This window comes from Candoia aspera, chromosome 2 (assembly GCF_035149785.1).
Source record: "Candoia aspera isolate rCanAsp1 chromosome 2, rCanAsp1.hap2, whole genome shotgun sequence".
Lineage (NCBI taxonomy): Eukaryota > Metazoa > Chordata > Lepidosauria > Squamata > Boidae > Candoia > Candoia aspera.
This window is the reverse complement of record NC_086154.1, coordinates 75,665,367-75,678,173: the sequence shown is the minus strand read 5'-3', so window position 1 is coordinate 75,678,173 and position 12,807 is coordinate 75,665,367. Positions and strand designations below refer to the sequence as shown.

Here is a 12,807-nt window from a genome sequence, read left to right as displayed (position 1 = left end):
GATTTTAGAGTGGTAGAAATTGGCAGCGTCCCTATGCTGTTTTTTATGCATAGTTAATGTCACTCTCATCTGTCTAAGAGTGCTATTGCACTCAGTCCATCTTACACGTTTCATTATGGATAAAACCGTAACAGATTTGTATTACTCTTAAGTTTCCTTCCATGTGTTATCAAGACTAAATCTAGTCCAAGTGAGTTAATGGTTTTTTTTTATATAGGTGTAGATATGGGAATTTAATGTAATGCTTTATTCATTCATCAGGCAACAATTACCAGCTTAAGAGAGGCACCTTCCTAGCCTCTAGAATTGTGATTAGGTTTAGCACTATATTAAGCAACTGTTTGATTAACCATGGTTTATTTAATAAATCACAACAGGCTGGGTTCACTCAACATGCTAATCCTTAAGCCACAAGCAATAGCTAGGTTCATTTAACACATAAGCCAAAATCAAGCAAAGTGCAAGAAGCAAAGTATGTAGTTGAATCTTGCCCCATCCAAGCTGCTACAGGTCCTGCTGTACAAAAATCTTCTTGCCCCCCCCAACTGCAGGCAAAAGGAAATTAAAAGAAATGGCTTGCAGTACCAATGCCCCATTCATGTCCTTTTTTTTCACATTGTGTGCATTTGTTTGATCATATTGGAAAGAATTTAGGCAGTTTCTAAGGGGAGCTGAAAATCCATTAAGCCCTCTGCTTTTTGAGAGAAACCTGCTTGGGTGACTGAAACCTGGGAAGTGGGATAAACCAAGAGTTGTTAGAAATCATGTTTTACCGTACATTCAAATAGGCTGCAGCTGAGCTGAAAATAAATTGGTTTAGCTGCTGGATGCGGAGAACTGAGAAATCACCATATGAAAGTGCTCTTAGTACATAAAGTCACACATGGCACTTGGATTGTGTAGCTATCCTTTTAGCAAGATGTAAGCATTTTAAAGCAACCAGTAGAAACCCACCAACAACTCCAAAACCTGAATTAGTGTTTGTTTTAGTAAGGAGGGCAGATCCAAGCGCTTGGGGCCATATCGGTTTGCTCAGGGAATGGGATCAAGAACAGAGAGGAGAGGGTTTCTCAGTATACCGGAAGTCTATTGCTGTCTCCGTGGGTGGAAGAATGAGAGGCAGTTATCAGTAAGATACCCTATACTGTACTGACTTCATAGAAGAAGATGCAGTAACACAATAGTCTTAATCAGAATGTTGCAGTAGCTTCCACTGACTGAGATGAGCGTCCTGCATGTCATCAAATTATGATACCTTGGCTTACAGAAGGGGTTTGCAGTCTCTCTTCAGAGCAGAAAAATACATAAGTTCTTTTGGTGATGTGCCTGGTAAAAGGGGGAGGTTGAGGCAAAACAAAACTATTCAGCACCATTAATAATCACCCTCTATGTATTTAATAGTTTTGTTCTCTCGTCATGTTAACAATGACCATTTGTTAGCCACTTTTAGAGGAACTCCGGATGCCACAACAACTGCTTGTGGGGTGAAGGGGGGAGAAGGGAGGTGTAGCCTGTGCTCTCCTGCTATACAGTCTGTACATATAGTGTATGCATATATTTTAAATCACATTTCTCTTTTACTGGAACACAAGTATGTTGTCCAGTTGTAGAAGCATAAGGGAGTGATACAAACTCCTTTTCCTCTAGGTCAGCCTAGGTCATTCCTCTGTGAGAAAAACAGTTTATGGACAAAAATAAACTTTATTGACCTTACATCATCTCCATTTGTTGTTATTCAGTCTGGAAACAACTTATTTATCAGCTAAAGGTCTTTTTTTCCCCAGGATTTTTCCTTCAATTTAATGCAAGCTGGCAGCCTTCATGGTGCATCATATATTACTTTTCTTGGAGGAATAATAGGGTTGCATTCCATTAGTCTTAATCTTACTTAATCCAAAGAGGAGCATAGGGTTGCAGGAGTTGCGGTGGTGGAGCCAACCTGGAAGCAACTATGGAACCTGCTTCAAGAATTTGATCCTTTTCAAGGAGTTATTTATAATAGCAACATGGTAGCAAATGTGACAAAGAATCCTGCTGATTGGTTAACAAAACACAAAGCGTTCCCCTCAAATCAACCTCAGGGAGTCTGATAAAAGCATCCTCTGCATGTTTTGTTGACTGTCCTCTTTCCCTTAGTGTTGCTTCATGAAGGTTTAGCTTCTACTCAGTTGGAGAATCCCTTTAGTAAAAGTATGCTGCTTTCACATCTGTAGCAGTAGTGATTAAAACAATAGTTTGTAGTACTCACTTCTATCAAAAAAGAGTAATTCCCAGGTAATCCTGTAGTGAGCTCTGTAGTACAGAGTGGAAATTTAAGCAGTCACTGATTTTCCTTAATGTTCATGTTCACTTTTCCTTTTGATAAGCGTTTAAGCTACGAAGAGAGAATGGCTCGCAGGTTACTTGGACCAGAGAATGCTGCATCTATGTTTGTACCACAGAATGAACAAAATGCACAGGACACACAAGTAAGTCTTTCTTAATTTTCCCCTATTCACCAAAACACAGAACTGAAATCCAAGATGTTCCTGATAGTCAACCATATGACATAGCAGAAGTTTTCCTGAATGCAGTATTTGAAGCTTAGAGAATGGGGAATGGAAAGACAGTAGCTCAGTTCACACAGTATTCTACATCACAGTTTGTTGAACAAGTCATAGTTAGGTTGAACAAGTCATAACTCAGGTTACCTGAGGGACCGCCTCTTCCCCATTACATCAGCCCGTCCCACCCGATCATGCAGAGAGGGCATGCTGCGGACCCCGTCTGTAAGAGAACTTCATTTGGTGGGGTCCAGGAAGCGGGCCTTCTCTGCAGTAGCTCCCTCCCTGTGGAACACGCTGCCCCTGGAGGTGAGGTTAGCCCCATCACTCCTGGCCTTCTGGAGGAGCCTGAAGACTTGGCTTTGCCCCCTCACTTGGGGCGGAGAGGGGAATAGTTCCACATGGGGATGGCTGGTATCTTAGACCACTCCTCCCTCATACAGGCTGTATTAGATTCTTCTGCCATCTGGACTTTATTTTTATTCTTATTTTTACTCTTAGTTTTATATTTATTTATTAAGAGTAATGTTATATTTATATACCTTATTTTTACTTTATGTTTGTCGTTTTAATCGATCATTATATTGTAAACCGCCCAGAGTCCCCGGATGGGAGGAGATGGGCAGGGACAAATTAATTAAAGACAGACAGACAGACACAGACCAGGTGCACTCATAATACAGTTTATATTGTTTAAAAACCACAATGGCTGAGATGATACATTGTGCTAAATTAAAATTTTAAAAAATTAACATAATGTATACACTTAAATAATAGGCGAGGCAAAACATGGATGAGGTGGGATTTGCCTCCAAGTTGTCTGAGGAATTAGAATGATGTGAGAAGGAAGCCATTCTTTTTACTGATCCTGAACTGTTCTGTTATGGTTTATGTAACTGACACACAAAACTTACCATGCATAAACTGTTCCATGCATGGAACTGCTGTTTTGGGGTGGTCTGTGCCCAAAACATAAAAAAATGGACCTGAAATATGTTTGGTTAGGCCATGGACTCAAAATACGTTTGTTCCAGATACATGTGTTGTAGGATTGGAAGAATGGGGGGAAAGGCAAGGTCACAGTGATGGCTAAAGGAAAGTAGGGAAAGGAAAGGAAGATGCTGAGAGGATCAGTGGAGGGATAAGTGGACTGCCCCTGTTCTTGAATTCAAATGCAGCATACCCACCTTCCCCTTCTCCCCCATCTCTTAGCACCTACCTTTCTCCACCTGCCCTTAGCTGCCACATGTCTATCACCCTTAAATTCAAGGGCGGGCAGGCTCGTTGGATATACTAGGCTTGAATTTGGAGTCAGCAGGAGCTATTGGGGGGGGAGGGATAAAAGGCATCAGGAAGATCAGGTGGCCTGCACACAGGCCATGCAAGGGTGAGGAAGAGGAGTACTGCAGCTTTGCCCTTTTTGCCCCCTTTGGTGCTTTCAAGTCAGTCTTGACTCCTGGCCACTACCTAGAGAAGTCCCTGCAGTTTTCTTGGCAAGATTTCGGAAGTAGTTTGCCCTTGCCTTGTTCCTACAGCTGAGAGAGTGTGACTGGCCCAGGGTCACCCAGCCGGCTTTGTGCCCAAGGAGGGAATAGAACTCCGGTTCTTCTGGTTTCTAGCCTGGTGCCCTAACCACTACACCAAACTGTTTCTATTTAATCAAGTACAAATGAAATAATCCCTTTAGATATTTTAATGGTCAGAGTAGCTAACAAAAAATAAAAATAAAACATAATGAATCTTATAAATTATTGGTAGCTTGTTTTACTATTGTTTAAATGTTCCTGTCTATAGTTTCTTTAGTTTTGTCAATTCTTAGAATATGCAAATCAAACACAGAGATCAAGGGATTTACAGGAACCTGGAAGTCTTCATAGTAACATCTTTTATTTTCATCATTGTGAGGTGAAAGGTCCCCTGTGCAAGCACCGAGTCATGTCTGACCCTTTGGGGGGACGCCGCTTTCGCGACGTTTTCTTGGCAGACTATATCGGGGTGGTTTGCCATGGCCTTCCCCAGTCGTCACTTTCCCCAGCAAGCTGGGTACTCATTTTACTGACCTCGGAAGGATGGAAGGCTGAGTCGACTTGAGCTGGCTACCTGAGAGAGAATCCAGCTTCCGCTGGGATTGAACTCAGGTCGTGGGGGGAGTTTCAGTTGCAATACTGCCGCCTACCACTCTGCGCCACACAAGGCTCCTATTTTCATCATTACAGTATTATTATTTCAATTACCTTATTAATACCATTCAGAGTTGAGTAGTATAACCAGTAGCACTACTAGCAACTCTCGCCTGTTTACAGAATTGCACTGATTGCATAAAAGATCCCATACTGTGGAAATTGCAATCCAGAGTAGCCCATTTGCTTTTGAGGCAAAAGTGGGGTAAATAGGAAGAGAACAGAGCAAAAAGGCATGGAGTCACAAAGTCAGAAGTTCAAGATGCTTAAGGCTGGAGTTGGGAGCAACCAAGCAGTCACAGGGACTCAGCATGTCCTACATAAATCAGAACAATACTTTTTCATACACATAGATGGAAGAGCTGAGGGGGGCATGCATTTCCCCATGAAATTGGAATGAGGGTGGTTAGGTCTCAGAAACATAATTCTTGTCACATTGATTTGTATAGCAAATATGGAAAGGGGCTGTAGTAAGGAAAAGTGATCAGCAGGGAAAGGAGGAAATGACAAAGGAGTTAAACTTCTTAGTTCTAGTGATTCCTTTGCCTCTGAGGCTTATTCAGCCTCTGGATTATTTCAAGTTGACTACTTAAATTGTAGCTGGTGATTATATATTTATTTAAAAGGTAGCCAGTATCTCATCAGGTCATAGCCAAATTGAAGGGCAAAGCATATAGCTACAATTCATATGAAAGGCTTGATGAAGTTAGTCTGCTGAAAAGCGTTTCTGCACTGCAAAAATCAGCATTCCAAAATGCAGTCAGCAGATGTGAAAAATTTGTCACATAGCTTATATCATACTACGATGGGTATGCACATTCCTAGAACTGTCTGTACTACACTTCCTATATTTAACTGTTCTTGTCATCACTATAATGGTAAGAATATTACTGTGCCTAAATTATACTTTGAATTGCTTCTGTTTAATTGTTTGTTTCAGAAACTGAATATTAAAATAATATCTCAGTGAAGATATTATTTTAATATCTAAGCTAAAAAAATAGGTTTTTTTAAAGGTTACATAGCCATTACACGTTGTATAATATTTTGTGAAAGCTTAGGTAGCTGTGATCTAACAAGGAAAATATTTTCCAGTTTAAGATGTGTTGATTGCTATTGGAACCCTTTTGTGAGCGTCCACCATGCTGTGCTCTTGCCAGTAGTCTATTAAAATGACCCGACTGCTATTCCTGCACTGCTAAAGGACAGTGTGTCCCCTATGTCTTATTTTAGTGGAATAATAGCCTCCCTTTTCTGACAAATGTTTGCCAGAATGCTGTGCGCTATGGAAGAAACCGCATCATCCTGTGGGGCACACGTTCTTCTCCTGACGAGGCCAAGCCCAACATTCTGTCTTAGAGTGGCTGGTGGAAGCCCACCAACACCACATGAGCACTCCAGCACCCTCCCACCCATATTCCACAACAAAAATGACTGAGGTTCTTCCTGTGTTAATGTGATAGTGAAGTTGTGCTGATATAGAAGATGGATATTTTATATGCTATAATAAAAGCTGCCTGTGATTGCATCATTAGTTACCTGGCAAGTTTAAGTAGCAGAAGATCTGCAGTTTATGACCTTTTTGCATAACTCTGTTACGATAATGCAGTGATAACTTACCTCTTCTTGTTCTCAACAGCAAAACTTGGAAAGTGTACGGCTGCAAGTTCCTTCTCCACACGTAAGGTACTGGCTGTGGGTATGTTTTATGATGCTACATTTTATGCAAGCAGGAAAACTTTTTGTGTGAAATATTAGATCTACTATACACAGTGACTGGATTACAAATAAAGCTGTATGTACTAAAAAGGCTTGACCACCGTTAGATTATGAGGTTTAAGTAGCACACTTAAAAGTCATGATTCAGATCATTTGGACATTTAGAAGATGACAAATTCTTACAACAAGTTCTTATAACAAATGCTGTTTGGTTTGATTTAACGGGAAAACCATTAATATCGTAAACCTAAGAGCTTTCATCTGTGAAACAGGCACACGTTCTGGTAATTGTTACAGTGAAAGGGCAAGCTAGAAGTATAATTTTGTTCTGGGAAGATGATAATTGAGCTGCCATGCAGTGGAACTAACCATGGGTGGCTTAAGGTGGGTGGGGAAGGAAGATTATTTAGAAATCACCTGATTGCCTGTTTCATTTGTAATATAGGAATAGGCCATCTTCAAGAGGAGAAAAGGGCGATCAAGACTCAATTCAGGAAAAGTTTTTTCAACCACGTTTCTTGCAAGTACCTGAAGATATAACAGTTGAAGAAGGAAGATTCTGTAGGATTGATTTCAAGGTAATAAATGCATTGTTCCAAGTGTTTTTGGGACACAATTGATACTGGAATTGTTTTTAAGAATTTTTTTGCTTGATTAAAGTTTTTGGAATCCAGAATTCTCTTTCAAGCAGGATTAAAATAGTTGTGTCTTAGAAGGTCACATTTGGGACATGAAGATCCTATATTTTTCCCAGGCATCTGATACTAAGAAAGCAGATTAAGCTTCTCTCCATTCTCCCTGAATCTGCATAATCTCTCTTTAAAGCCTTCTAAAACTACTGACCCTCAGATCTTCTGGTACCAGATTTCATAAGTTAATTATAGAATTTTAGTAAGAGGGATGTAGGATAATGGCTGAAAGCCTTCCTGAGTAGGTTAATCATCCATTGTCACAAGCACTCTTTTTAAAAATTGTAACTGTACAATACTTGGATCAGAATATCGTCTGCTGTGAGTAGGGCATAATCATAGCTCTAGTGTTGTGGTTAGTAACCACACAAATGGGAGAGCTGGCGGTGGCATCCACAGCAGCAATCACTGGTTTCACAATGGTGATTGTGACTGGGTGAGTAAAGTCCTGCCTTTTTTAAATGCCTGCAGCGTGTGCAACACAGGTTAAGAAGAAGTTTTGCAGGCAAAAAAAGGGTTGCACCCACCATTTTGAAGCCAGTGACTTTCACTGCAGATGGCCCTGAGAGATGAGTAGTAGTCTGCCAATATTCTTTTCCCTGATTTTTTTATATAGCCTTGTTTGCGAGTGGATGAGAAATCTGAAAGGGTTTCCAGCCCGCAGGCATTATACTAAACAGAGCAAGCGGTGTGACAGAGATATTCCGGCCTGGTCTCATATGTTTACACATCGTTCCTTTTGTCCTAGTTTTAGGCCATACAGTTTCTTTCATATAGGTAGTATCATATTTACATTTCAATGTACTACACAGTAGAGCATACCTCTTTATAAAAAAAGAAATCATTCTGTTTTTCTGCTTTTTTAATTAAGCACTAGAAGTTCAAATCAGCCAACATCAAATTACAAGGACATTTCAGTTACTTTGCCTAAATCATAAGTCAGCTTATCTGTTTAGCTAAGTACCTCCTTTTTGTAGATCATATTAAGTTTATTTATTTATTTACACACACACACTACCCTTGATCTTAGCCAAAAGGCCAAGAAGCGATTTTTATTTATCTAATTTGTCACCGCCCATCTCCTCCCACCAGAGGGACACTGGGCGGTTTACAGCAGAATGGTCAATAAAACAATAAATAATTAAAATATATAAAAATACTCTATATAAAATACCATTACAATAATTAATAAATATAGAAAAAAATAAAGTCCGGATGGCTATGATCCAATTCAGTTCTTGCATTGGAGGAGCGTTTTAGGGCAGTAGCCATCCCCAGGCATGACTATACTGCCTATTTAATTGTTAAAGCTGTCTCAAACAGTGTACAGTTAATTCATTTATTTTATTGGGGGTGGGTCTGCTGCCAAACCTAAGCAATCTTCTTTGGTAAAAAAAGTCCAAATCTCCATAATATAAACCATATAAACGAAGTGGTGTTTGACTAACAGTTCTACCTCTCTTCTCAGTCGATCAGTCTTTTTCCTACTTGGTATATTCCTGCATGTATTGGACTTCCATCATGATGGGAGTTGAAATCCTTCAGTTCTGGAAGGCACTAGCTGTGCTAGAGGGTCCTGGAATATATGGGGCAAGTGATTGTGTATGAATTTCCAGAAATAATAGGTTTATTCTCGGTCAATCAGAAACATTCAGTTCAACTATTTTATGGACAAACGTACATAAAGCTTTTTTTTTTTTTTTTTTTTGCTGAACTAGCCAAAAATGTGGCCATTGAACAGGCTGTCTTGCCATCTCCTCATCTAATCCCGTTTAGATCATAACACAAAGTTGAACTGATAAGAGGATTTATGGAACAGCATGAGTGCAACATGGTCTATGGGAAAATCCAAATACTGATGTGCAACTTGAGTTTTTTTCTTTTCAGATAAGGATGCCCACACTAACTTCAGGCTAGAGCAACAAATGTTGGATTTGATTGCCAACTAAATTTAGAGTTACCCACCAGGCTTACTGGATCTTAGCCTAATACTCCTTGGAGGATTGTTGTGTGAATAAAATGGCACTATAAAATAAGAAATATTTTAAGGAATAAGAAATGTGGGGTGCTTCCATGTGCATTTGCTCTTGGACATAATCCTCCCCTCAATTCCTTCTCTTTCCCTTTGTAGGTCAGTGGGCTACCAACCCCAGATGTGGCATGGTACCTAAATGGAAGACTTGTGCACCCAGATGATTTTCATAAAATGATAGTATCAGAAAAAGGCTTCCACTCATTCATTTTCGAAGTAGTTCGGGTCTACGATGCAGGAACGTGGGAGTGTGTGGCGTATAATCGTGCTGGAGAAGCTTCCTTTACAGTGAAACTAGATGTTATTGGTATGAGAAGGCTTTGCTTAGAAATGTTTTTTCCTTCAACAGATACATTATTCTATACTGTATAGTTTATTGTTGTTGTTGTTTCCAATGTATACAGGTAATCCTCATTTAGCTACCACAATTGGGACTGGCAACTTGGTCATTAAGCAAAGCGGTCACTAAATGAAACTGCAACTGTGCTTGATCTTACTTCCACTTTCCTTTGCTTTACAGATCTGTGAAGGTCATTCATGAGGACTGGTCATAAAGTTACTTTTTTCATCACCATTGTAACTGCAAACGGTCGCTAAATGACTCAGTCACTAAATGAGGACTACCTGTATGGTCTAATATAAGGAGTGGAGGGCTATGTATAAGATATAAGTTCTAAGGGTGGAGAATCTAGCCCTCAGGTTGTTGCTCCAGCATCCATTTCACCAGGGCCTGCTAGAAGTTGAAGATTTGCAGTGTCTGAAAGGTTATCTATTCCTGCTCTATTCTCAGTGATGATGTAAGCATCATTGCAATGTATGTTGGAACCATACCCAGCACTGGCATAAATCTAATATGCAGTGTAGACTCCTGTGCTGAAATAACTTGGAGCTCAGGCTACACACGGAGCCACTATTCAACTTTAGAACAGAGTCATTTTCAGTCACGTGAATGTCAGTTACCTTAGTATGATGGGTTTTTTTTTTTTTTTACCGGCATGCACTTTTGCTATTTCATGATTATGTGTGGCTTCTTTTCAGTTTTTGTCTTTTAAAACCATGTGACTCCTTCTGTTTCTTTATTAAAATCTCCAGCAAAAGAACATCGGAAAGCGCCAGTTTTCATTTCTAAAGCACACAGCACAAAGGTTTATGAGGGGGATTCAGCCAGACTCGAATGCCAAGTGTCTGCTATCCCCCCACCACAAATCTACTGGAAAAGAAATAATGAAATGGTACAGTTCAATACAGATAGAATCAGGTAAGGACTTTTCTGCTGGATTTGCTTTTAGGAATGAAGATGGTACCCTGTGGCAGAGTCTAGTTAAAGGACAACAGATGTTAGTATCACGTTCCACACATTCAAGGTAAACTTATTAATAAGCACCACTTTTTCTACACTCTGCCTCCCCATCCAGCATCCTCTAGTCAACATGTCGGAGTCTGATCCTGGTTTCTCTACCAAGAGTAATGTGGTCAGTGTTTAGAAAGCAGAGCTTGTTAAAATCAAGAAATTTTAAAATGAAAATTTAAACTTAGTTTCTTTATTTTATTCTTGTTTTTTAAAGCATAAGCTGCCCAGTCATTTGGGGTTAGGCAATAAACAAATTAAAATGATGGCTGCTAGCTCCTTCCTGTGTACTTCATGTTTATTATGGAGCATAACAGCAGCAGTAATGATGATAATAGAATTTTGCTGCTGGTTGATTTGGTTTCCCTAGCTTTTGCACAAACACATGGGAGAGCATATCTGCCTGAAGATACCTTGTGCACAGTAGTGATGATGGAGAAGAGGTATTCATTCAGAGGGGCACATGCATATCGTGAATTCGTAGAGTATTGGAAATCGTTGAATGTGGGATGGCGAAGGCAGATCTGCAACATGAGAACTGAGTTATTCAATAGGAGGCTATAGAACAGTGTCCTTGGGCTGCAGTCAGTGATAAAAGAGATGTATTGGACAGTGAAACATCCAAAAATGCTTTACGAGAATTTGTATACATGTATTAAAATCTAATTAAGAGTGGCAATGTTTAGTTAGGTCCAGGTAAGGTAATTTTGTTTTTCCTCCATTTTTTAGCATGTTTCATGATGCCACTGGGAAGGTTTGCTTGCTGCTCCACAGTGTAAATAAGAAAGATTCTGGTTGGTACACAGTATCTGCGGTCAACGAGGCAGGGGTGGCAACGTGTCATGCCAGATTGGATGTGGCTAGTAAGTGTTTTTTCTCTGCTGATGTGAATGTATGTTTCCTTATACCTGGGTTGATCCTTAGCATATACATCCATCCAGTTACATTCCCTGGCTAAATCACATGAACGTTTGCAGATGATCTGCTTAGCTGGCTGGGTTAGAAGGACAGGGTGGCATAGTAGAACACAGGTGATGCCACGATAAAACTCATTCTGACTGAGTTACATATGAACTTGCCTTCTAGCGCTACAGCCTCTTGTGGTTCCTTCCCTCTGCAAGGCAATTTAAATGGCCTCTATTAATTTTCTTTAATTATCTGTTTCAGCTCACACGTACAAGCCACTTCCAAATCCAAAGCCGCTGAAGGTTCGACCAACTTTTAGCAAGTATTTGGCGCTTAATGGGAAAGGTGTGAATGTGAAACAGGCTTTTTTTCCCGATGAAGGAGAATATCAGCGTATGGCAGCACAGTCTGGACTTTTTGAGAGTGATGAACTTTAATCAATAGCACAAAGAAAATACGTATTGCCCCTGCAACAGTCACTAAATAAACAGTGCATAGATTCAATTAAATGGCAATTGCACTGTCCAGCAAACATGCTTAATATATTTTTATTTATAATTTAACTCCTGCTATTCCTGCTGTTGTGGCTTTACCGTGATCAATTTTTACTAATGTGTGTGCTGTAGCAGAAGGAAATAGCAAATGTTTGTACTTCTGAGTTTAAAGGCCAAGAAACTGGGCCTAGTTCAAGAAGAAAGTAAAAACTCTTTGAATGCATCTAGTTTCAGTCACCAGGTTATTATTTCTACCGCTTCATTAATATCACTCCCAATGTAAACATTTCTGCTGGTTGATTAATAAATATAAATTTGGGTGTTTTTAATGAAAGTTTTATGTTCAGGGAAAATAAAGTTTTAAATAAAAGATTTGCCATCTGCTTCATTTTAGAATACAGATGTAATGAACATAGATGTAATGAAGATCCTTTAAAAAAAAGCTATGAGGTTTGGGTTTTTTAAAAAATCCACACACCTGTCTTTGAATAATCATAAAATGAACAGTGTTTCTTTCCTGAAGGCATTCGTTACTTCCAGAATGCAAAATAGAATTTTATCGTGATCTCAGCAGCTCTATTTTTCTTAAGAATCTTAACAGTTCTAAAAGAGCATTATGATCAAAATCGTGTTTGTGTGCTTTAAATTTAAGAAGGAAGAAGGTTTTTTTAGGGGGCAACTTTAAAGGGTCTACCAATTTCTTTTACTGTATTGGGGGTTTCATGAATTGGGCTTCCCCTCTACACAGAAGTGCTCTACTTTTTGCTCAGAAAAACCCATGAAATAGCGAATGCTGCATCTTAGGGCGGTGCAGCAAACAAGGTCTACTAAGAAAATTCTAACAGGAATGCTAAAAATTCTACTTAAATGTTTAATGTGGAGATCAAGAGGTTCTT

The 12,807-nt window shown here is 39.5% G+C and overlaps 1 protein-coding gene across 7 annotated transcripts in view; it reads left to right on the top strand.

The window, feature by feature from the left end:
* Positions 1–12,236, top strand: part of MYOT (myotilin) — a 58,053-nt gene extending 45,817 nt beyond the window's left edge. For 6 of the 7 annotated variants that reach the window (XM_063292267.1, XM_063292271.1, XM_063292272.1 and 3 more), the window contains 7 exons: positions 2,367–2,468; positions 6,363–6,409; positions 6,888–7,020; positions 9,263–9,470; positions 10,256–10,421; positions 11,241–11,374; positions 11,679–12,236. In XM_063292267.1, coding sequence (XP_063148337.1) covers positions 2,367–2,468; positions 6,363–6,409; positions 6,888–7,020; positions 9,263–9,470; positions 10,256–10,421; positions 11,241–11,374; positions 11,679–11,854 — 966 coding nt within the window. In that variant the 3' untranslated portion in view covers positions 11,855–12,236. The remainder of the gene's footprint in view (positions 1–2,366; positions 2,469–6,362; positions 6,410–6,887; positions 7,021–9,262; positions 9,471–10,255; positions 10,422–11,240; positions 11,375–11,678) is intronic. The other variant, XM_063292268.1, reaches the window with a different exon arrangement.
* Positions 12,237–12,807: the final 571 nt, after the last annotated feature.